Raw genomic sequence first — 22,084 nt, 5'->3', positions numbered from 1 at the left:
GAGCAGTATGTACGAAGTAGTGTGAGTGGTGGAGAGTGCTTTGTTAAAACAGTCCACTGCATCTGCCTGGTTCACTGGAGAGCTTGGCAGCAAGGAGACAATAGTTTCCTCCAGTGATGTGGTCTTGATACCTGAGGTAGCATAAAGGAAAAATGTCCTAACCATGAAGTTATATATACATTGTCAAAGCCCTTTGAATACCATTAAGGTGAAAGAGAAATACAACTGTAAGACAATATTTTGGCTTAACAGAGACCTGAGGCTTACTGTCTGCTTTTGTAAAGCTCCAGTTCAGCAGCTACTTTTGAGGAACATCTTACTCCTTACATTAAAATGAGAAAATGTTAGGGTTTGGGATTTTTCTTAAAGATTTGTATTAAAATGGAGCAGGACATTTAAAGAAGAATGTCCTCCCCTTGTAAAGTCAGCACCCAGTACTTTTCACATAGTCTCGAGCTTTCAAACTCCCTTTGGGGTTTCCATTTCATTTCTCTGTAAATGCCATCAGTATCTCATTTTTTGCACAGACCCAGAACACTCCTGTCCCAGCCGATCAGCTTTAAACAGCAGAAAGCCCAAAGCAAACCTTCCCAGCTCAGCCGTGTGTCCTCCAGCAGATGATGATGATGATAATGCTGTTTCCTGCTCTTAACCCTCCTCCCCACTTCTGTCTTTTGCAGTTTATCTCAGTTCAGTGAAGAGAACATGATGGATCCCTACAATTTAGCCATCTGCTTTGGGCCAACGCTGATGTCTGTGCCTGAAGGTCATGATCAAGTCTCTTGCCAAGCTCATGTCAATGAATTGATCAAAACCATCATCATCCAACATGAGAACATCTTCCCAGGACCAAGGGAGCTGGAGGGTCCAGTCTATAGCAGAGGTGGAAACGCTGAGGATTACTGGTATGACAGATACCACTGAGGAGAAAAGGAATGGGTGGATCTGTATTTACGGATTAGCATGCTACAGTCGTGCGGTCTGTGGTGTCTAATTCTGGATTCGAGCATCTGGCCCAGCCTTTCAAAAATCTGTTTTATGGAAGAGAAGACAGCTCTGGTATCTCTGGAGAGTCATCAACTTAAAAGAAATAAGCTGGTAGAAAGTAGCTATTCAGTTGTCAAACCTAGCTCGCTTATCTTGAAGGGCAAGGTTGTGTGGGGATTTTCTTGAACGTTCTGGTATGGTGGCTGCCAAAATCAATCTTTTTTTTTCTTTCTTTCTTTCTTTTTTCTCCTGCTTTGGCATTTTTTTTTTCCTGCTTGTCTTGAGTGCCTTTGCTTCAGACACAGGGGTCACTTGCAGCTGAACCTAGAAAGCTGTGGCAGGGTTTAATTTTCAGGGCAGCGCTGATGGTGGGGGAGGGAAGAGGGAGGAATGCAAAATCACCGTTTCCATCCAGCATAAAGCTCCAGAGGCCCGGCCGCGTGTTCAGTCTGAAAGCCACATCTGGAAACAATTCAGCCAGAGCGGCTCCTGTCATCTGGGGTGGAAGGTTGGGGAGTGGGGGAAGGAACGGAGGTGTTTTCTTTCCTACTGGCCAAGCTGATCTCTCCCTCTGAAAATGAGGAATGTTAAATTGTGTCCTGCTTCTCCCCCCTCTCCTTCCCTCCTCCAGTGTCCCAGGAATGCAAATGATTATTTTCATATACTAAAATAAATACATTTTAAAAATGAGGTCACTTTGGTGACAGAGCTAGCCTTGTTTCCCTGACTTGTTTCAGAGTAGCTGTAACTATCAGCTCCCTCCATGTCCATGCGGTGAGGAGAGGCTCCTCTGTACTCACTGCTGTGTGCACAAGACTTGCCAGAGCCTCTTTTGGAAATTCTGTTAGTTTTACCCTTCGCTCTGATGTTTTTAGCTGATGTTATATGTGGAAGAATTGTAGAGAAAAAAATTTAAGAATCTTTGTGACCTTCAAGAAACACATCGACTTTGACAAGAGGTTTTGTCCCATAGGGTGAAGGGAATAAAAACGTGAAGTGTTCGGTGTGCTCAGTGTGGGTGACACTTCGCATGAGTGTGTAGGAGGCAAAATGTCCTGCAAGGTAACATCAGTTTTCTGAAGGCTTTTCTTCATTGCCCTTCCTAACCACCCTGACCTGAGACCCTGTTAGGCAGAGAAGGGTAGAAGCAAGCAAAGGAGACTGCTTAATAAAGCCAGGAGGAAGCATCTGGTTCCCATTCAAGCCTTCTCATAGCCCTGGTATTCAGGTAGTTGGTAGTTGTTGCCCATAGGTCTCCCTGCCGCAACTCTGAACCCTCGAAGTTCAGCTGATTCATCAGGGCACGGAGCCTGCTGTGTCTGCAGTCGCCTGGTGCCACTTCGCTGGGCTGAGCTGTCCCTGTGCCAGGGCACTCGCAGACGGGGCTTTGGCGTGGAGCTGCCCGGGCTCGGCGCCACGGCTCGCGTGCCCTGCGCTCGTGGCACTCGCTTCCAGGCAGCAGCTGCTGGGGAGCCGTGAGACGGCTCGCCTCGGGCAGGGGAGGGTAGGGCAAGGTTCAGAGTTGATGACAAATTCAGGGCTGTGCTGCTGGCATCTTGGAAATAACTGCCTTTGAGTCGAGCCTAGGGCTGCGCTGCATCTGTCTGTCCATCTGAGACTGCAGGAGGACAGCGTGGGGAGAGGCCAGGAGCCCTGCATACCCCCAAGTGAGACCATGGGGACAGCAGGCAAGAAGACAGCTTATAGCAGATGGGCTTGTACTGTGTTCCTCTGGCAGCGTGTATCGCTTGCACCTTCGGAGCCCTCGGGGTGAAGCCCGGCAGCCTGGTGCTTCCCGGGGCTCGCAGGACAGAGGCTGAGGCTGCAGCAAGGACAGTTTTTTGATGGGAGTGCTGTTGGAGGCATGGCTGGGAGGAGGCGCATGGTCTTTGTGCGGTGTTTGGATCTGTAGCGTTGGCTGTACGCGACATGACTTCACAGTCTGTGTGAAACTTTAGCCCTCAGTGCTGTGCTCCTCTCGGGACCTCCCTTTGGCTTCAAATTCTTCTGTAAACTTTATTAAGTAGCATAAAGGATGGGAAAGGTTGATTCCTGAGGTACTGACTCAGAAGATGGTGGGGGCAGCTTCGTATCATGTGGATTAAGCATAATGAGATGCCAGAACTGCTCAAACATTTTACCACTTCTCCTCTTTCATTTTTTCTCCTCTTTAAGAGAGTACAGGAGGTAGATTACCAAGGGGAGAGCACTTTACATCCATGAGCGCTCACTTTAACCATTGCAAGACCAAAACGAGGGATGAAGAGAATTAAAAATCACCTTTAACGAGTTACAGTGTAAGAGCGCAGCAAACGCATTGTGTCTTTAGCGACAGCGTCTGGTAAGAGGAGGAGCGAGCGCCTTTGTTGCTCTGGCAGGAGCAGGCAGGGCAGGCAGCGCTGCCAGCTGGCAGCAGGTCTGTGGAGCTGCTCGGGAGAGGCAATGGATCCTCTTCCAGTTTCCTTTCTGCTCCCGTCCTGGGGGAGCTGCTCGTGTAGCTTCTTACAAAAACATAACCTTTGGTTGCCACTCGTTGTCTATTGATCCTTTCAAGGCTTTTCTTCACACACAACGTAGATGAGTGCTCTGGGTGGTGTAGGTGCTCGGTAAATAAAGGTTCCAGGCAATTGATCTGGCTGTGGGAGTCGTTCAGTGAGATGAATGGGACAATTTAAGGTTGTGATAAAACGGAAGGAGGGAGATGACAAACTCAGACCTGGAAATATCGTCATGAATTGAGAAATAATTTCCCCCAGGAAGTGGCAGCTATCTCATCAGTCATCTAATGAGCTAATTAGGGCAATGGCGAATCCAGCTGAGGGAATAATTCTGGCATGGCAGAGAGGAGCTAGATCCAACATGCCACTGCTGTCTGACTTCTGAACATCTCCAGAGGTCCGGGTTATAAGATCTGAAGTTGGACTTCCCTGATAGCATACAAGAAGGTCAATGAAGGTGTTCGGTTTGCTTGATCAAATAAGAACTTAGCTTGATTTTTAGACACACCGACTTCAGTATGTGCAAATGCATCTGCAAAGTGTCTGTCACAGTGGAACCTAGATGTGGACTTCTGATACGGGTGTTCCTAGTTAAGTTATCTTTGATTTTTGTAAATGAGGAGGCTCAGTTTCTACCAGTGTAAAGCGTCTTCTCTGTTTCCTTCTGTTGTAGTGAAAGTCCTCATGGAGAGAGAGCCTCAACAGAAGACTCGGCTCAGGACGTTACGGCTGAACACCACACCAGTGATGATGGTATGCAAAGTCTATTAAACTCCTGGGTTAACTGGTGCAACCTGCTGGGGCAGAGGCAGAGAAGGTAGCGCCTTGCAATTTAAGTTCAAAGTTAGATCCAAAGTGGAGTTTAAATCAGAATAGTCACTTGAAACATCACATACAGCATTTGATGCCAAAAAGTAAAAAGGTGTGGGATCAACAGGAATCTTTAGAAGTTACCTGTTTTTAAAAAGTATCTCTTTTTCAGGGGTATCTTATCTTAGCAGCAGGCCTGGGCACACTCCACACTCGCATGACTTTGAGCTCATCTGTTCCCTAGAAGGATCTTAGAGTTGGAAGTCATGGGGGAAGCGTAGAGCCAAAGGCTGGATATGTTCCAGCGTGTGCTCCTGCTCCTCTCTGCGTGTGCCAGGCATCTCCCCTCTCGGTAGCTTTGGCAAGGGAATTGTGAGTGCCCGAAGCCCCAGAGCTTCTGCTTTAAGGAAGCAAGCAAAATAGAATCAAAATCTGTTTGTCTCCCACTGGAAGCCAGGTTTTAGGCTAGAGGGTCCTGGTGGCCTCTAATTTTTTGGGTTGTCTTTTGGCAAACTTTGTTACCCTTCTTGTCTGATCAGTGAAGAAAGAGGTGCAGACACTGAGAATTTAATGATATTTCCGAAGGAAAAGGTGATGCTGTAGTCTTGGAGTGTCTGTTGTTGGTGCTGCTTTTGGCTCTCTTTCCTCCAGCACTTGCCTAACAAACCTCTCTCATGGCACTGCCGTGCTCCTGCTGCCTTCATGGTGTTCCCACACCAATAACAAAGGAAATGATATTGAGCACTGCTAGAAATGCTGGAAAATCAGTTCTCCCTCGGCAAGGTCAAGCGCTGTCACAGCGACTCCTCGCCAGGGTTGTTGGGAGGAAACACAAAGCCTACGGGAATGCACCATGAGTTCGCTGTCTGTCTTGAATAGAGTGTTCTTTCTGGAAAGTGTTAGCTGCTTAAAAATGCATGAAAACGTCCTTTTTGAGTTTGTACCTAAAGAAGGAACAATTTAATTGCTGTAACGAAGGAAAGGCTGACTCTTCCCACATCTGTAAAGTCTGGGGCTAAAGCCTGCAGGCTGAAACACCATGGGTGTACTTGCATTGATTCTGTATGGGGTTTTTAGATTGCTCATGTAGCTGTGAGAGCGCAATGATGGGAAAACGAGCAGTTAGAGATTAGAGAAGGACACTGTTTTACTGCCTCTGGAACTAGATTGCGTGGGGCCCCTGAGCAAGGTAAAATTTGGAGGCGTTTTGGATGGAGTTCTGCAACCTACACAGAATATTCCATAGGAAGCGTTTGGGAGGGAGCGTTTGGCACCGAAGCAGAGGGGGGAGCTGGGCCTCTATCTCTTTGAGGGAGCAGCAAGGTCTGGTTAACTAAGGAGTCTCACGTCCTGATGGAGCTGTGCAGTGTCACACCTCGGGCACGCTTGTCAGAAGCGCAGCGTACAACTCCGTGACTCAGTGGGACGGGTGTTTTGAGGTTTTTCTCACTCTAGTCTTTAGATGTGACCAAGCACTTACTCCTTTAGCTCTCTCGTGAGGCTGGCACTAGTCCTCTCAAAGTAAAGCTGTCGTCCCAGCCGCCTTCACTGAAGGAAGGGATCAGTTTTGGGGTGGGAGGAGAGGTGGTGTTTTGCAGAGCATCTGTGCTGTTGACCATCACTGTACGAGTGAGTGGACACTCCGGTTTGAGACAGGCGTAAGAGGTCAGAAATGCAGGCAGGTCGTATGTTCATTAAATTACATGTATGAGTGGAAAGATTTTAAACTGCTGCTTTCCTGCGCAGGCTGTCAGACCGGCAGGGTAATTGTTTGGCTTAGCCTTATTGCTCTTTATTCGCACAGCTTTCTTCTCTGAGCATAAGTGTAGTAGGAAAAAGCTACTGGAAATTAGAGTCTAAAATCACTTCTCGGGATGAAAGCCAGAGTCCTAAAAAGCAAATTGGAAACATAAGAAACCTGAGTGCCGCACTCATCTGGAACAATAAACACTTCTTAATGAAGCAGACGGAATTTACAAAACCACACTCCCATCCCCTTCGTAAATGCAGGGGGACACCTAAAAACAGCATTATCCTTTTTTTTAGTGTTATGAAGAAGTTGGCTCCAGAGGCAAAACAAGCAAGAGGAAAGAAGGAGCCAAAACCAGATAACCACGTGCTTTGGGGAGGCTGGAGCAAGGCGGCTATCGCAAGCTGCAGACCTGGGCCGGGCTTGTCTCACCCTCACAAATATCCCACTGGTTGCTGGGGGCTGATAATGGGATTCGTGTGAGGCTGACCAGAGGCTTACCTGAACTGCGTGGTGTGACACCATTCTGAGCTGGCTGGTTTAGTAATGGAGAAGTTCATTGTTGGGGAGTCGACCTGGCAGCTCCTGCTGCTGATTGCCCTCAGTGCCTGGTCACTTGGTGCTTTGTGACTGCAGATGCTGATGGGGCTTGGGGGGGGATGCTTGTGCTCTGCTCTCTCAGACCAGCTGATGAGATGGTGGTACTGCAGCATCCACTCGCTCCAATGGAGTTACACTGTATATTTACTCAAGCCCAGCTACTACCTTGCCTGCCTGCGGGCAGCTTTAGAGAACTAATTCTTGAGTGTGTGCTCTTGCAAGGGACAACTGTAAAACCTGTGGCTCCTTTGGCCTTCTAGTCCTTTTTGGCTGGCACTTGCACTGTAGAAGTTTCCTGTTATGCAGAGGAGATCTCAGGGCACCTTTTCTTGTCCTGAAAGAGGAACTGCAAATCTCTTTCCCCAGGAAAAAACTCAATTTCCATGAACCGCTTGGCTGTGTTAAAGCTCCTTTAAAGTAATTAGAGGCTGAAGTCCACTGGGGCCATGTGGCTGAGCTCATCTCCATTCCCCTGATGTCTGCCTAGAACTGGGAGCTGGCTTAATATATATTTAGACTCAACCAATGGCAGGATTTTTCTAAGTCTTAAAAATAATCCAAGTGAATTTCATATTGATTTTTCCGAGTGTCTAAATGCCCATATTGTCCCTCTGCATGATATCAGAGTCCTCCAGGGCCCCGGGCTGGTGGCTGGCTGCAGACACAGCGTGGCTGGCGTTCTTCTGGGAGCTTTTCAAGGAGGAGCAGTCGGGTTTGGAGCACGTTGTGCAGCTCCAAGCGCAGAGCACGGTGCAGCCCAGCTGTACGGGGCCCGGGGGAGCCGCTGGCTCTCCTCATCGCTGCGCAAACCGCAGCCGTGCAGGCACTGAATGTTTTCGTTAGCTTCCGTGACAGTTCGATGAATAGCACGGCCTCCCGCGGTGCCAGAATCCGGTCCCCCGGGTCAGGTGAACCTCACAGGCAGCAGAAATTGCCTTCTGAATAGATGCTTTATTTCTGAAGCGGCTTGGGATCAGAGGATGTTGCCCTCCCTCAATGCTAATAGCAGCTCCTGCTTGCCTGCCCAGGAGGTTTAGTTTAGCTGCCTTTAAGAAAGCGTGCCATAGGCAGATTTTTGTCTGGAACATACCTGATTGCTACCCAGCTTTGAAATGTTTTATGTATTTTAATGAGATACTAATTTTGCCATCGCCACTTCCATCTTTGTGCACTTGAATTGCTGTAAGTGGGTTTGCGACGTGGAAAATGTGAATGTGTCAGGTAAATGCTGAAATTGCAACGTCCTCCTGTTATAGGGGTTTGCCTCTGAATCTTACTGCTTCAACCCTCTGCTGCCTCAGGAAGCAACACTTTGTCCTCTTCCATGCTCTCCTCATAAGCTGTTTTATGGTGGGTTTAAACTGTTGAATACTTACCTGAGCCCAAGCGTTTAGTGAATGGTTGTTTATCCCCTTCTGTCTCCTAGAGTGTGAGCCCATAGAAGCAATAGCGAAGTTTGACTACGTTGGCAGGACTGCACGAGAGCTGTCCTTCAAAAAAGGAGCTTCTCTCTTACTCTACCAGCGGGCCTCCGATGACTGGTGGGAGGGACGCCACAACGGCATCGACGGCCTCATTCCTCATCAGTATATCGTCGTTCAAGACACGTATGTTACACTTTCAGCCCATCCACAAGACGGGCTTGCCTAAAACTCAGGTGTGGAACGGAGCGGTTGTGTCAAGGTGTTGACACCAGGTGGGGAAAGTTCATCCTGATCTCCAGGTTGCTCCCAGAAATCAGGCGCTCTCATTTGAAAGATACGTAATGATTCTTAAGAGAAAGCTGCTAGCACAGTGCTGTTGTCCTGGATGTGTGTTTACATACGCAGTGCTGTATTTGAAATTCAGTGCTGTTGGCCCTGTTCTGGTTGTGATTTCCTTCCCTCCTCCTTCCTAGTGAGGATGGTATCCCGGAAAGATCCAGTCCGAAGTCTGAAATAGAAATAAATTCTGAGCCACCGGAAGAAAAAGTGACTGCTAGAGCTGGTGCCGGCTGCCCGAGTGGGGGTCACGTCGCAGATATTTACCTTGCAAACATCAACAAGTAAGAACAGCCTTGCATTATTTTACTTAAATGTAAAGATCTTGGTGATGAGTCCAGTAAAATATTTCCTTCCCTGAAAAAGATTAACTAACGAGCGCTGCCACCATTATTCTCTGCTCCCCCCCTCTTCTACCTTGCTCACATTTTGCTGTCCTCTCTCTCTTTGTCACCAGTGTGGCCAGTGCTCATTTAAAATCCCACTGGCTTCTCTTCCCTGTCCCTAAGGTGCCATCTGTTCCCATTTTCCCAAATATGTCCTATTTTATAAGCTAAGCACCCAGAGGAAGGGAGGGGAATAGCAGAGTGAGTTCTTGCAGTGGCATGTTCCCATTCCTTGTTATGTTGTGTGATGTGTTATGTCTCGTTTACATTTCACATGTTTTGTTTTATGGGGTGTGGGACAATCTCTTCAGAAAGGAGTGTCACGTTTTGGGCTAAATAACATACCTCAAGTCCCACCATCTGGCATTGCCTGTAACATTCTTCCGTTCCTCCAGCTCTTCTCACCTTAGGTTACTAACCATATGCTTGCAGTGAAACAACACACTTCCCTGTTGCTCTGACTTTACCTCCTCAAGCAGAAATTGTTACTTTAGCCAACACTCAGCATAATAAAAAATACTGGGAAATTAAGCTGGTAACAGACTAAATTTCTAGAGGAGACTTATCCCCCATATCTGTCTGATTATTTCCATAGTATTAAAAAAACCCACATCTCTCTGTTGTGCAGTGAAGGTATTAATATCATAATTACATTTTTATGGGAGTGGAAATTTTTTAACCTTCAGTTAATTTAACAGAGTGTGGTCTATAAAGGCATTAACAGAAATGCATCATTTTTAAAGGTCTGGACCTGCTCATGTCCTACACAGAGCCTGGTCCTTAGTTTATGGGAGTTGGCAGAGCTCCGTGGGTAGCAGTGAAGCTATGTTAATCTGCATCAGCTTGGGATCTGGGCTTTGGTTTATGATATTTATTGTCTGAGCCAATGAAGTGTGCCATTCTGCCAGTTAGGGAGAGATTTGTGTAACACAAAGAGCTGTCGGAGCTTCACCGTCTGATGGCTTTGGGAGCGCGTTGTGTGTAGTGGCTTTTAGAAACCTGGGTAATGTCCACTCCAGTTTTTTTCCCTTTTAGCAGGGAAACTGATATTTAGCAATAGTAGCATAAGACTCATTTTGTTGTTTTTTCTTTAGGAATGAATCTTCTGACCTATGTGTGAACAGACTTGAGCAAAATTAAATCAGATGGTTTCGCAATGACAGTTGTGCCACCCACTGAATTATTATTTGGATGCCAAAATCCTACTGGAGTTAACACTTTCTTGCAGTTATTCATGGGGCTGGTGCTATATATAAATGGATCCTTCCCTGTATAATGGATGCCAAGCTTCAGACCTATGGCATAAAGCATTCTGCTGCATTGGCCTTCATATGATTTGAATGGAATCGTGCTGTCAGACCGCATGGTGCTGGGGTAGAAACTAAATTGTTTGGACCAGCTCATCCATTTGACATCATCTTTTGGTAGATCTGTAGCCCTACATACATAATGCCTCATGGTCCTGCTAAAGCAATGAAAAAGAAACATCTATTACCACCAGCAAATATTGGAAATGATCATTAACCCCAAACTAGGGGGTTCTTTGCTTGCCAGTCTCTGAAAATAACAACTTGATGCCTTGGGCCAGGAGCTTAGTAGACTTATACTGTGTCCTCCAGTCAAAAATTGTAGCTCTGCTCTTCTAATGTAATAAAAACACATCATCAAAACCTGTTGATGGCACAGAGGGTTTTTTTTGTTCAAATATGAATTCTTTTCTTCATGACCAAGTTAATTACGTTCCATCCAAGTTTTCTGGGTTTGCTATGGATGTGCGCAGCTGCCAGAAACTCAGTCTCGTTAGAAGTGTTAAACTGGAATGATTTATAATTTTACTGTTTCACAATGACTCCTAAAATCCTGGGTGTATTTGTGATCTGGGTATCTCTATGTCTCTTCCCATTGTCCTCTGTGTTGTTTTGGGGGGATATCTTCAAATTACAGCCCGTTATGTGTACCTGCTTGTATTGACTTGTTTTGCTTTTGTGACTGAAGGCAAAGAAAGAAACCAGAGTCAGGCAGCATCAGAAGAGCCTTCCGTCAAAGTGACAGCCATGGACTAGGTAGTTCAATGGCAGAACCAGCCTCCCCAGGAGCCATAGCCGGTTCCAGACCCTCATCTCAGCCCATTATGAGCCAAAGTCTTCCCAAAGAGGTGCCAGATAAATGCTCCATCAGTGGCCACGGCAGCCTCAATTCTATCAGCCGACACTCGTCTCTGAAGAACAGGATAGACAGCCCACAGATCCGGAAAACTGTGACAGCAGGGAGGTCCAAGAGCTTCAACAACCATCGGCCCATGGACCCTGAAGTTATTGCACAGGTAAATAGGAGTGCTTGCCTTAAAGATTTGGTTTGGAAACGTAAAGAGTGTTGGATACAATGAGATGTTTTAATGTCTGATTTAATCTCGTATCCCTTCCCTTCTCGCAATGCAATATTAACTGACACCACAGCTTGAGTCTAGTCTTTCAACCTCACTCTGTGTAACTCACTGAGGCGGCTTTCATGAGTGAAGATAAACAGTCAGGTCCTTCCTCCATGAAAACTTGGCCCTGTTCATCTTTCAGAATTTAGTTTCAACAATAAAAACATCCATTTCAGAAAGTTACACAGATTCCAAAGCTGTCAGCAGAAAATTAAACAATCATAACTTCAAGACATGAGAAAAGTAAAGTCTTTAATGTCAATTTAACATTCTCCTGTCAGTTGTGCAAACTTGCCTGTGGTTAGACATCGGAAGCATATGGAGTAGTACAGTCAAAATAAAAGCAGGCTGCTGAGCTGTACAGCGCTCACAGTGGCATCTTTATATGCTTACAGGGTTCGGTGTGTGATCAGAAACCAACTTTGAACATAACACTGCTAGTTTTTCTTAGTTATTTGTTTAGACAAGTGCCTTGAAATGAGGGCAGGCTGCCGATGTGTGTGCAGCTGTGCTGTAACTCTGCACAGAGCTTGGCTTTTGGGAGCGACTCCACACACTGACCAGGCAACAAGGAAACCATCTTCTCCGATTCCTTCTGTGCAGCTTCAAGGGAAAGGTGTTCTTGGTACTTTTCTTAAGCCAGTCTGTGTCAAAACTAACAAAGACTGTTACAGATCTTTGTCTCTGTGCGTATTCTCTGCATCTCTACAGGCAGAGATCTGTCCCATCCCTCTGTGAGCTGTCACAGCACTGACTGTTACCAGAAATGCAAGTGGTACCTTGTGTCCATGGTTTCACAAGTAGAACAGAAAACAATTGAAAGTCAGACTTGGATTTGAACAAGTGACAGCTATGAACGGGGTGAATGATGTAAATGTTACACATCTCCCTCTTCCATGAGGGATCTTCCCTTTCTCCCACTCCAAGCCGTCAGATGTGCCTGCACACACGTGTTGCCTGTACCAACTGTTCTCAGTATGTGATGGGTCTATTAAAGCCAAGGAATGCTTGGGGCTCCGATTACAAACCAGCCCTGGGAGACCTGACTTCTCTGCCTGCTTCAGGACTTTGTAGGTTTCTAAAGAGCTGGGGGAAGACACGTGAAAAGAAACATTTTTATTGACAGAACAGCAACATCAAGTAATAAGTAAGGTCCAAATAAAAAGCTGATGCATACTCTGATGGGAAGCTGTATTTTGCTGTTATGAATATCTTTAGCCCATTTATTCCCGTGGAATTATAATCTATGGTTCTTGTTCTCTTCATATTTCATTGTCCTTCCAAGGCTTTGGTTGACATAAATCAGTTTCTTTGTTTTTTCAATTAAGAGTTGTTCTGTCTCCTCTTCCTGCCAGAACGTTAACTCCATTGTTTTCACTGGAGAAGAGTCTGGGGAGAAACAGAAAAGAGGAGAAAGAGGGGAAAAAAAAAGAAAAGAGGAGGGCAGGCAGGGAAGCTATGTTAAATTAGTGTTTCTCTTTGCCCTGTAGTATCTGTTCAAACACCACCTAATAATCGTCGAGCATTTTACATATTTTCCCTAACTTCGTAAGTAAAATCTGCCCGGCCTCAAGATAGACTCGGGGGTGTCAGATTTCTGTCTCTGGTTTCTTCCACCGTTCCTTGACTGATTTACCTTCCCCACCCCCTGAAAAACCTCTAAGGAAGCTGAAAAGCTGTAGCCAAACTGTGAGTCACAGAAAGGCCGAGCTCTTCTGCTCCCCGGTGAGCTCTGTGCACCAGTGGGCTCTGCAATGCAAACACGTGGGTCCTGCTGAGAACAAAAAAGCCACGTTTTTATCTCAAAGTTCTCATTATATTAATTTTTTAATAACTGTACTATTTTATAAGAGGAAGGAGAAGTGCCAGCTTGAATTTCTATATGTTTCTGATATCTTCTGTGTTTTCTAAAACACTAAAATCTTGAGCCCCATGTAATACCTTTCTGGGAAGGGAAGACAACTCACACAGCAGGAAAACCAACAAGGCAGGAAGAGCACACAAGGATTTCAGCATTTGGTGTGTGGCCCATCAGCCAGTGTCAAAATCATCAGTCCTTTCTTTCAGAATTTACTCTCCTGAACCTCACGTGCCAAATAAAGTACAAGAATGGATCTTAATACTTTGAATCCCCTGCTTTTGTCTTCATTGCTGCATTTTGGGATTGTACTCGCCTTTGAAGTCCAAGCAGCATCAGGACCAGTAAAGGACCAGATTAGCATCAAGAAAGTGCTAGCAATTATTTTGCTCCCTGTTGATGGAAAATATTACTGCTTACTGGCTTCAGTACGTAACGCTGTGGCGTTGGCGTGGGTTTCACTTTGACACCTAAAGGTCCTTGACCCGCCAGTTGATTTGAGCGTTGGTGTTTACAGGCTGAAAACAAATACGTCGCTCTCAAAGACTGACTTTTATCTCTGTATTTCTGTGTCTGGGTTCTGTTATTCACTCAGCTTCTCTTTTGTGTTTGCAGGATATTGAAGCTACTATGAACTCTGCTCTGAACGAGCTGCGGGAGCTGGAAAGGCAAAGCAGCGTAAAGCACACGCCAGATGTTGTCCTCGACACCCTGGAGCCTTTGAAAACGTCTCCGGTGGTGGCCCCCACCTCGGAACCTTCCAGCCCTCTGCACACCCAGATCCTCAAGGACGCTGAACCAGCTTTCCAGCGCAGCGCCAGCACAGCCGGCGACATACCCTGCACCTTCAGGCCAGTGAAGTCGGTCAAAATGGCCACCCAGGTGAAACCTCCAGCGACTCGGCCGAAGCCGACAGTTTTCCCCAAAACAAACGCCACGAGCCCCGGCGTTGCCTCCTCTGCATCTCAGCAGCCTACTGACAAGTCCTGTACTGTCTGATAAACTTGGTGCTGCTCTGTGGATGTAACTGTGTTGTTTCAGATGAAGAGACTCTGTTAAAGACACTAAAATTCCTATTTAACTAATTTTTTTGAACTTCTGCTGAAGGTTCGTTGTGAACTGCTGCTTACTGCTGGGAGCACTTCCTGGGAGTAAACTAAGTGGTAACAACCTCGTCCCATGTACCCGCATCAGCGACGTTCGTAAGGCAAAACAGTTCATGCCCCGCTTGGGAAATCCGGTATCGGGTCACTGTGAAGCTGAGGAGGAAAACACACAAAAAGCGCTGAGTTGGATCTTGGTTTCTAGTTGATGCCTTGTTCCAGTGTTTGGCCACTGAAAGAAATATTTAGTGGCATCATGTTTTGAGTACTGGTGTAGTGACTTATATATTCTGTGTTTCATTTATCACAGGGAAACAATAGGATAGGTTTTAGTCTATTGCATGTTTTGGTGCCACTGGTTACGTGGAGCTTGGACATGCCTGTTTCTTGTGTATTATTATTATTATTACGTTGCCCGCTGGTGCCGCGGTGGTTAAGGGTCTGTCTCGACTTCCATCACGTCCTCTGGTTTTGTTTGTTGGCTCCTCCGTTCCTCCCCCCAGGGCCAAAGCTCTTGGCCATCCAGCCTCATCCTTTAGTCGACACTTGTCACGAACAATAGTTTACTCTGGAACGCTCTTAGGTTTTGTGGAGTTACACGTAATATGTGTCTGTGCAACTACAAACAAACATGTTCCTGAGGTTTAGGAGCATAAGAAAGAGCCCAGTTGTTGCTTATGGACAATCTAGCTGTTTTCCCCCTTTGCTCTCCCATATTTAAGAACAGCTTTATTGTTTTTCAGTGTAATTTTCAGCCCGTGGGCTGTGATGTGGTGTGTGGTCTCAGGAGACTGAATGTAAAGACAAGTTGACTTTTGGAAACTAAGCGTACTCTGATGGGAGTTCATTTACTAACGCACACATTCTTGTTTTGATCATACATCAGGATGGATCCTTACCAAAATCCCCGTTACAAGCACTGTAAAAGCTTCAATCAGAAGTTCTCAAGCTTTGTGTCTTCTCCCTCTTTCTGCAAACACTTCGGCCGGTGGCTGTGGCCGCTGTGAACTGCTTTAGGGCTCTCCGCTCTCATAGAGCGGGGTAGGAACCGCTGCTGGGGACGGTGATGTGACAGCATGCAGCTTCTGGAGTGGCTTCCCTGCGTGTTCGTTGGTAGACTGGCATGGCTCCGTAGGACTCCGCACACGTGAATGAATTCTTAGTCTTTGTATTTATATGGTAGGCAGCAAATGCTTCAGCCGCTAGCAGGCTGCATGAACTTTTTTGTACTCTACTGGGAATTCTCCACAACACTAACATTTATTTAATTTAAAAAAAAAAAAAGGCATGTGCCGCTTACAGCGGTAAAGAAGATCTCGCAGTCCTGCAAGAGAGGAGACTCTGGCTGACCCTCAGTTCACCTTGCTCCCAAACTTTTCTGGGTTTTAAAAAAAAAAGCTGCACGTGTTATGTTTTCATCAAATAAATTCAGGCAAGGACAAAATGAGAGAAGTAATTTTCCTCTCCCATTTAGCTGAGCCTCTTTTAAATTTGTGGGTTTCTCACGCGTAGGTTCCTTGTGACTGCGGTGTCGTTTTAATTGGCACTTAGTAATTAAAAAAGAAGAAACAAAACTTACATTTCTAAGAACAGTTTCTTCAATGTACTTCATTTAGGATGTTACTCAGAGAAACGAACAGGGGTTTACTGTGTCCCTGTCCATCCCCACGCACACGCCCCATCTCTACAGGTGTAATATGTCCGTGTTAGTGACGGTTTTTGAAAAGACCAACTTTCTCTGTGCCCTAAATTAGGAACATGTGAAAGTCGGGGAACACAGGAAGGATTTCCATGAGAACGCTCTTTATCATCCCTTTCTCCTGGGCCGACCCATAGCAGCGGTTCCCCGTGGGAAGCCCCACGGTACGTGTGTGACTGTCACCGGACCTCACCCTGTGCCTCTCGCAGGGGAGGATCCCCAACAGTGCGACCAGCGACCTTTGCTCTCAGGTTCTGATGGACTTCTACCACCAAGGAATCACTTGTTCTTTCGGGGGAAAAAGAGAATTAAACTTGTAATTTTTTTGCTCAGGCAGAACTTTCTGGCATTTACTTTTACGTAGGGAGTTTTTGGTTTTGTTTTCTTTTTACTCATGAACGACCGAAGTTAATCTGTGTCAAGAGCAGGATCTCTGTAAATTTACTTCAGCTCATTTGTAATGCCTTATTTTCTTTATATTTTTATGCCTAGCATTCGTGTTTCTAAGTAAGTGTCCAGCCACACACAGCACATTTGGAGGAGATGCTCTTTTCTGTCTTCGAGGTCTGATGTATGAGTGGAAATTGAGATTAAAAAAAAAAAGACTTCAGGTTACTGTAACAGCAACTGTCTGTGTATGAATTACTGTGCTTCTCTCTAGCATCCACAGCTCTGGGACAATCCTACCGTCGAGGGGACTATGCTTAGCAGGGTAACCTGTATATTGAGCAACTCAACTGGAATTCTGGTGTGCACTGTGATTGACACTTACACTTAGAGCAAGCAATACGGCAGGCTGAAGATCGTCCTTCCTCTTCCACGTGCTCTGGGTCTGGCCAGCCAGCAGAAAACTCACACACGCACACACACATGGGAAAATTAAAAAAAAAACCAAACAAACCAAGAAAAAAGGAAACTTCTAGCTTGTCTGCTTCACTCTGTGAACGTACAACGCTGAGAGAACATTTGCCACAAGTGTTTTACGACCAGTCGTTGCAGGAGAGGTGGGAAGGAGAAACTGGAAACGTCGGCACCACTCCGTGCAAAACCAGTGGGCGTCTGGGAGGAGAGACCAAGGTAGAGTGGACAAGTACAAGACAGTGGTTTGCTTGGGGAGGTATCAACGTTACTTCATATCTTCATATTCAGAAGAAATACTAGCTCTTCCATGGAAATTCTCTTTCATGACTTTTATGTAATGTTTGTGTCAAATATAAAGACAAGAAGTGTTTGATAACTGGAATAACGTATGTCTGTTTGATAGTGCTTTGTATGAACAAAGGGTTCTTGTTCATCAGATGTTGGATTGAAATAATCCAAAGCAAAACTTTTAAAATAAAATACCATTTTAGGTGATCAATCTTAATAGTTTCTGAAGCTCTAACCTTTTATGTTTTATTTCCCTAGCTGGGAATTGAGCAGTGTGCTTTAACGATGGCTAAATTTCTGCCTCTCTAAGGCAATCCAAAGGCTCACAGTTTATAACTTGTAAATTGGGTCTTCGCGTCAAAGCCGTGGGACATGATCAATCTCTCACTTTATCTATACTGGATATTTTGTTGCAATGAAAGTGATTAAATAATTAGAGTGCACTGTGACAGCAGAAAAAACTTGTTGTATATGTATGTATTTTGATACCTGTTCAGAAAGAGTCTTTGGGTTTCCTGTGATGAATACCTCATATGTTGGGTTTGGGGAGTTTCTGTTGATTTTTCTTTTTTTTTTTTTAAATTTTTTTTTTTTTGAAGGCAAGATTGTTCTTGCACAAAAGTAGGTTAAGATAACCGAGTTCTCATAAATTTATTTACTGAATCAAAACACTTCAGAGTTTGGCAAGAAATTCCATCTGTTGTAGTTCCCCACCTTGCACTTGGTACAGGGTGAGCAGTCGCTTCGCTGTTGGCGTGCCTGGAAGAGCTCTAGCAATATTCAGACAAAAGAGGTCATTGCAGATGGAGTTTGCTGCCTTATTTCTCTTCTTCTGTGTGTCAAAACCTCAAATTCAGTTGAACATTGTATGTGTTTGGGGATTTGTTAAGCATTTGAGAGATGTTCTTCAATAGAAATAAATGTCTCTAGTTAGCACTTCAGGTCCTTGGCATACCTGGTAGACGGATGTTCTGTCGCCTGGTGAAATACGTCTGGATTTGTATTTCACCAGGCATGAAAATACAAATTTCCTTAAAGGAGGTTGTGCTCTCAGCGGGGTGTAGTTTGCTAGTAAGGCAGCGGCAACGATGGAGAAATACCCATCGAGGCAGTTTGATGGACTCGGTAAGACGTTGAGCTGTCTGGCCCCTCTGAGTTCAGGTGTGTGGTGTTGGTTTAGTGGGCCGGGTCGGGGGTACCCACGCTTGGCAGGGTCAAGCCCTGACTGCAAAGTGTAAATACATTTACTCACTGGCCTATGAACCACAAGCTAGGAAAACTGCTTCTAAAAAAAAAACAAAACCACCAAACTGAAAGGAAAGCAGGAGCGTTTGGGCGTTCCCGTCACTAATGAGCCTGTCCAGAACAGAAAATGAGTTTAACAAGCTGAGGATTTATTTATTTTGAGATTTTAAATTTTCACAAAAGTAATGAGCCTTTTTGTGGGCTTACCGGGCCTTGGCTAACACCCCACAACTGCAGTTATAGACATAAAGCTGTTTCTTTAGCAGGCTGGTAGCACTAGAGGCCTTTGTGGAAGGGAGCGATGTTCTCCCGGGGCTGAACGTCCTTCCCTGCGGGATGCTGCCAGCCCCCGGGGGTGGGAAAGCCGAGCACCTCCTGGTGCCCTGCACTGAACTTTGGGGTTTGAGCTCACATATCACTTCCCAAGATAATCCTCTCTCCGGACCAGCTTTCTGCTTGTCTCTGTGTGTGTGTGACAACCTGGTACTTGAAAAAATAAAAAATACTTGACCCGCTGCCTTGTGCCCACCCGGGCTCCAGAGGGGCCGGATGGTCCAGCGGCTGCCGGGGTGGGTTTAATCCCTCTGCCTCCGCTGACCGCCCCGCCAGAAGGCAGGGGAATTATTTTCCAGGCGTGGTTCTAGGAGTTTTATTTTGGTGGATCTAGAGATGTCAAAACAGCAATTCAAGACCTGGAAAATACAAGGTTTGGGGTTGGTTTTTTTTTCCTGTTTATATTTTGTGCTTCCTATAACGTAGTTTGAGACAAGAGCGCGTTGTTTTTCAGTGATGGGCCAAAAAGAGGTGAAGGCAGAGAAGGGGGGGCAGCTCCCAACTGTACTAATACTTGATCTACCAAGCTTCATACAGGGTAAATACTGAGCAGTTTGCAACAGAAATAATAGACGGACCCTTCCCTTTAAAGGCACTGCAGTGACCTTACTGCTGAAGCGGACTTCACCAGCCTTTCTCTCCAGGCAGAGCCCTGTGATCTGAATAACCAGAGTCCAGGGGTTGGACTCGTGAGTGTGCCAAACTGCTGGAGCAATACTTGTGAGCAGCAGGTTCTTCAAAAGACCAGCTCGATGTAGCCAAAATAGGGCAATTATTGAAAACCATCTCTGACGCGGCTTAAAGGATCGCGGTGATGTCGCGGTTCTGCTGTTACGTAGGAAAGTTTGGTCGCAAAGTCTTTGTTTTCTCTGTTGGTCTGAAACCTCAGTCCTGCAATAGCGGTGCGTTGGGTTTGGGTTTTTTTATTAACAGCAGTTGTTTGATGGTGGGATGGAATGTTCTTGCTAAAACAGTTTCCATTGTTTCATGTCTTCTACACCAATATATATATGGTGTATATACTAAACTGTGTAAAATTGTACTTTGTATATATAACTCTGTACAATATGGAGGTACATCCTTTTTTTTTTTTTCCCCTTTTGGTACAGTATTGTACAGTATTAGGAGTCTGTGTTGGAAATGTTCAATCCATACTGGGGCAACAAAATGTATCCATTGTCATTAGCAATAGTTTTGGAGAAATAAATGTTTTGGGTATGGTGGAAATACCGACCTGTGGGCAGCAGTACGTGATGTGCGGAGCGAGCGCGTGTGTCCTCGGCGGCGGCACCAGCGTTGGGGATTTTGGGGGAATCCTTGGGAGTTGCCTTTGTATTGGCACCGGTAAGTAGGTGGGGAGGAATCTGCAAGATGCAGAAATACAGAACATCCTTCAGAGGCACTGGGGGTCCTGGTGGCAGCGGGGAAGGAGCGTTGGCCGTAGCGCGGCGATACGGGGGGATCTGAAGAGTAAGTGACGTGGTGGTGGAGCTTGGGGTCGGTGGGAGCCCCGCAATTCCCCTCCCAGGGCTTGCACACACCTACCAGCGATAACAGGATTTGGTAGAGCATAAACTTCCCTTGCAATGACCTGATTTAAAAATGTTTCTGTCCCGAGCTCCCCAAGGACATGATGCCTGCTGCAGGCAGCTCGCTGCTTGGCCCTTATTTTTTAGGCTTTGCTGCCACCAGCTGGAACAATTATTATTTTATCACTAACTCTGTCCCCAGGCCGTGGTTTTGCCTGTGCGAGCCGGGCGCTCGCATCCCACGCGGGTTTATCCCACGTGGGCACGTCACGGCCCTGGGTCTCGCTGCGTGTTTGGTGCTCGGTGGGATCTTCCCCAATTCTGACCACGGATGCGAATGGTCTGAGCAGGTCAGGTGGGGTTTGGGTGTCACCCTGAGACGGGGAGGGCAAAACCGGCTGTTGGGGCAACCAGGGAAAGGAAATAACCGATCAAATGTAAAAGGAGAGCAACAGGAGGGCTAGGGGGGTCTGAAAGGAGCTGGGCTCTGTTACAGGACAAAACCCGGCGTGTGAGTGCCTGGGGTTGGACTGGGAGCTCCCACCGAGGCTGGACCTGACGGTGCAACCAGCCTGGAGAGCTGCTGGGGTAACTGGGATGACCCGGAGTCCCTGGGCTCCGAGGGCTGGCACCATCCTGGCATCAGGGTGTGTTGGTTTCCCTCTCGGGCTTTTTTAAATGTTATAAAATATTTGAATTATTTCCTTCTTGTCTGTGTTTGCCCAACTCTGCTCACCCGCCGGTGAAAGCTGAAGCAACGAGTACAGGGCTGAAGTCTCAGAAAACGCCCCAGTCGGGGTTTTCTGCCTTTAAAAATCTTTGTTTCAGTTTCTTTTCGCAGTAGGGAGCTGAGCCGCAGGACGGGCCCCTTTCCTCTCCCACTGCCCCTGGATGGGCTCCTTGTGCTCCGGTGCAGGAGCTGAATTTGTGGAGCTGCTCCGCACCCACTGCTCGAGGAGGAACTCGCTGGAATTCCCCTCCGGAGGTTTTACTTGCCTCAGTTTAACACTTCCTTGTGTTCACTGCTCTTATCAGCACTTGCAGGGGTGGCCTGAGATGAGAAATGAGCTGCGTTGTTTTTCTGCGTGGGGAAAGGCTTCTCAAGCATCTCCAGCTCACATCGATGGTGTGATTGTCCGGTGAGTGAGGGACACGGCACAGCCACCCCACCAGCACAGCCCCACACTGCACCGGCAGCCGGGCCCCCAGCGCGGAGCTTGGCTGTGTGGGGAGATCGATGGCCCCGTGTGGAGGGGGACAAGCACGGGCTGAAGGACACAGTTACCCCACGCATAGAAAATAGGGCTGGGAATGACTTCAAGAAGTCACCCCGTCCCTTTCTCTTCCTGTTAGCTGAGCTGCAGCAAAACGACTTTAATCAAAACGAGGTGAAGTTTCGCTTGGTTAGACCCGCGTCACTCCGCTTCCGCAGCCTGCGTGAACTCTGCTGCCCGGCGCCAGCCAGAGACGCCCCTTCGATAAGCCCAGGGCAAGGGCCAGCCTTTCCAGCGGGTTTCTCAAGCAGACTCGCACGTGGCTGGGAAATGGAGCTCAGCAGTAATTAGCAAATTAGTTAGGCAGAGGGCTGGTGTGCAGCCTGGTGGAGTGTCATATCGGGTTTTGGATGCGCCGCACGCTGATGTACTCGCGTACCTTTGCAGCTTCATTTTGTGGGGACAGGGCCTTCAGACACGCGTCCACACCAGCCTGAAATAATTCCTGCCAGTGAGACCCTGGCTGCTGGGGCGGAGGCCGGGCACGGCGAGGCGTGGGTGCTGCGGGGCCAGGAAGGGAGCAGGAAGCGTGAGCAGCCCCGGTCTGCCCTGGGCAGGCAGCGGGGTTGTGCCCTGAGCACCCTGCATCCCGCTCTGCCCTGCATCCCACCCTGCATCCCACATCCCACACCCTGCATCCCACACCCTGCATCCCCTGCCGTGAGCATCGTGGGG

General features: G+C 46.9%; 1 protein-coding gene across 3 annotated transcripts in view; it reads left to right on the top strand.

Moving 5' to 3' along the window:
• The window catches only part of SRGAP2 (SLIT-ROBO Rho GTPase activating protein 2), a 97,801-nt gene extending 80,133 nt beyond the window's left edge, over positions 1-17,668 (top strand). For 2 of the 3 annotated variants that reach the window (XM_068419094.1, XM_068419093.1), the window contains exons 18-23: positions 681-905; positions 4,159-4,238; positions 8,072-8,252; positions 8,543-8,689; positions 10,787-11,114; positions 13,693-17,668. In XM_068419094.1, the coding sequence (XP_068275195.1) occupies positions 681-905; positions 4,159-4,238; positions 8,072-8,252; positions 8,543-8,689; positions 10,787-11,114; positions 13,693-14,076 (1,345 nt within the window). In that variant the 3' untranslated portion in view covers positions 14,077-17,668. Of the gene's footprint in view, positions 1-680; positions 906-4,158; positions 4,239-8,071; positions 8,253-8,542; positions 8,690-9,885; positions 10,474-10,786; positions 11,115-13,692 lie in introns of those variants that run through there. The other variant, XM_068419095.1, reaches the window with a different exon arrangement.
• The last annotated feature ends 4,416 nt before the right edge of the window (positions 17,669-22,084 follow it).

The sequence above is a fragment of the Nyctibius grandis genome, chromosome 27, assembly GCF_013368605.1.
Source record: "Nyctibius grandis isolate bNycGra1 chromosome 27, bNycGra1.pri, whole genome shotgun sequence".
NCBI lineage: Eukaryota > Metazoa > Chordata > Aves > Nyctibiiformes > Nyctibiidae > Nyctibius > Nyctibius grandis.
This window is presented reverse-complemented; position numbering and strand designations above follow the sequence as displayed.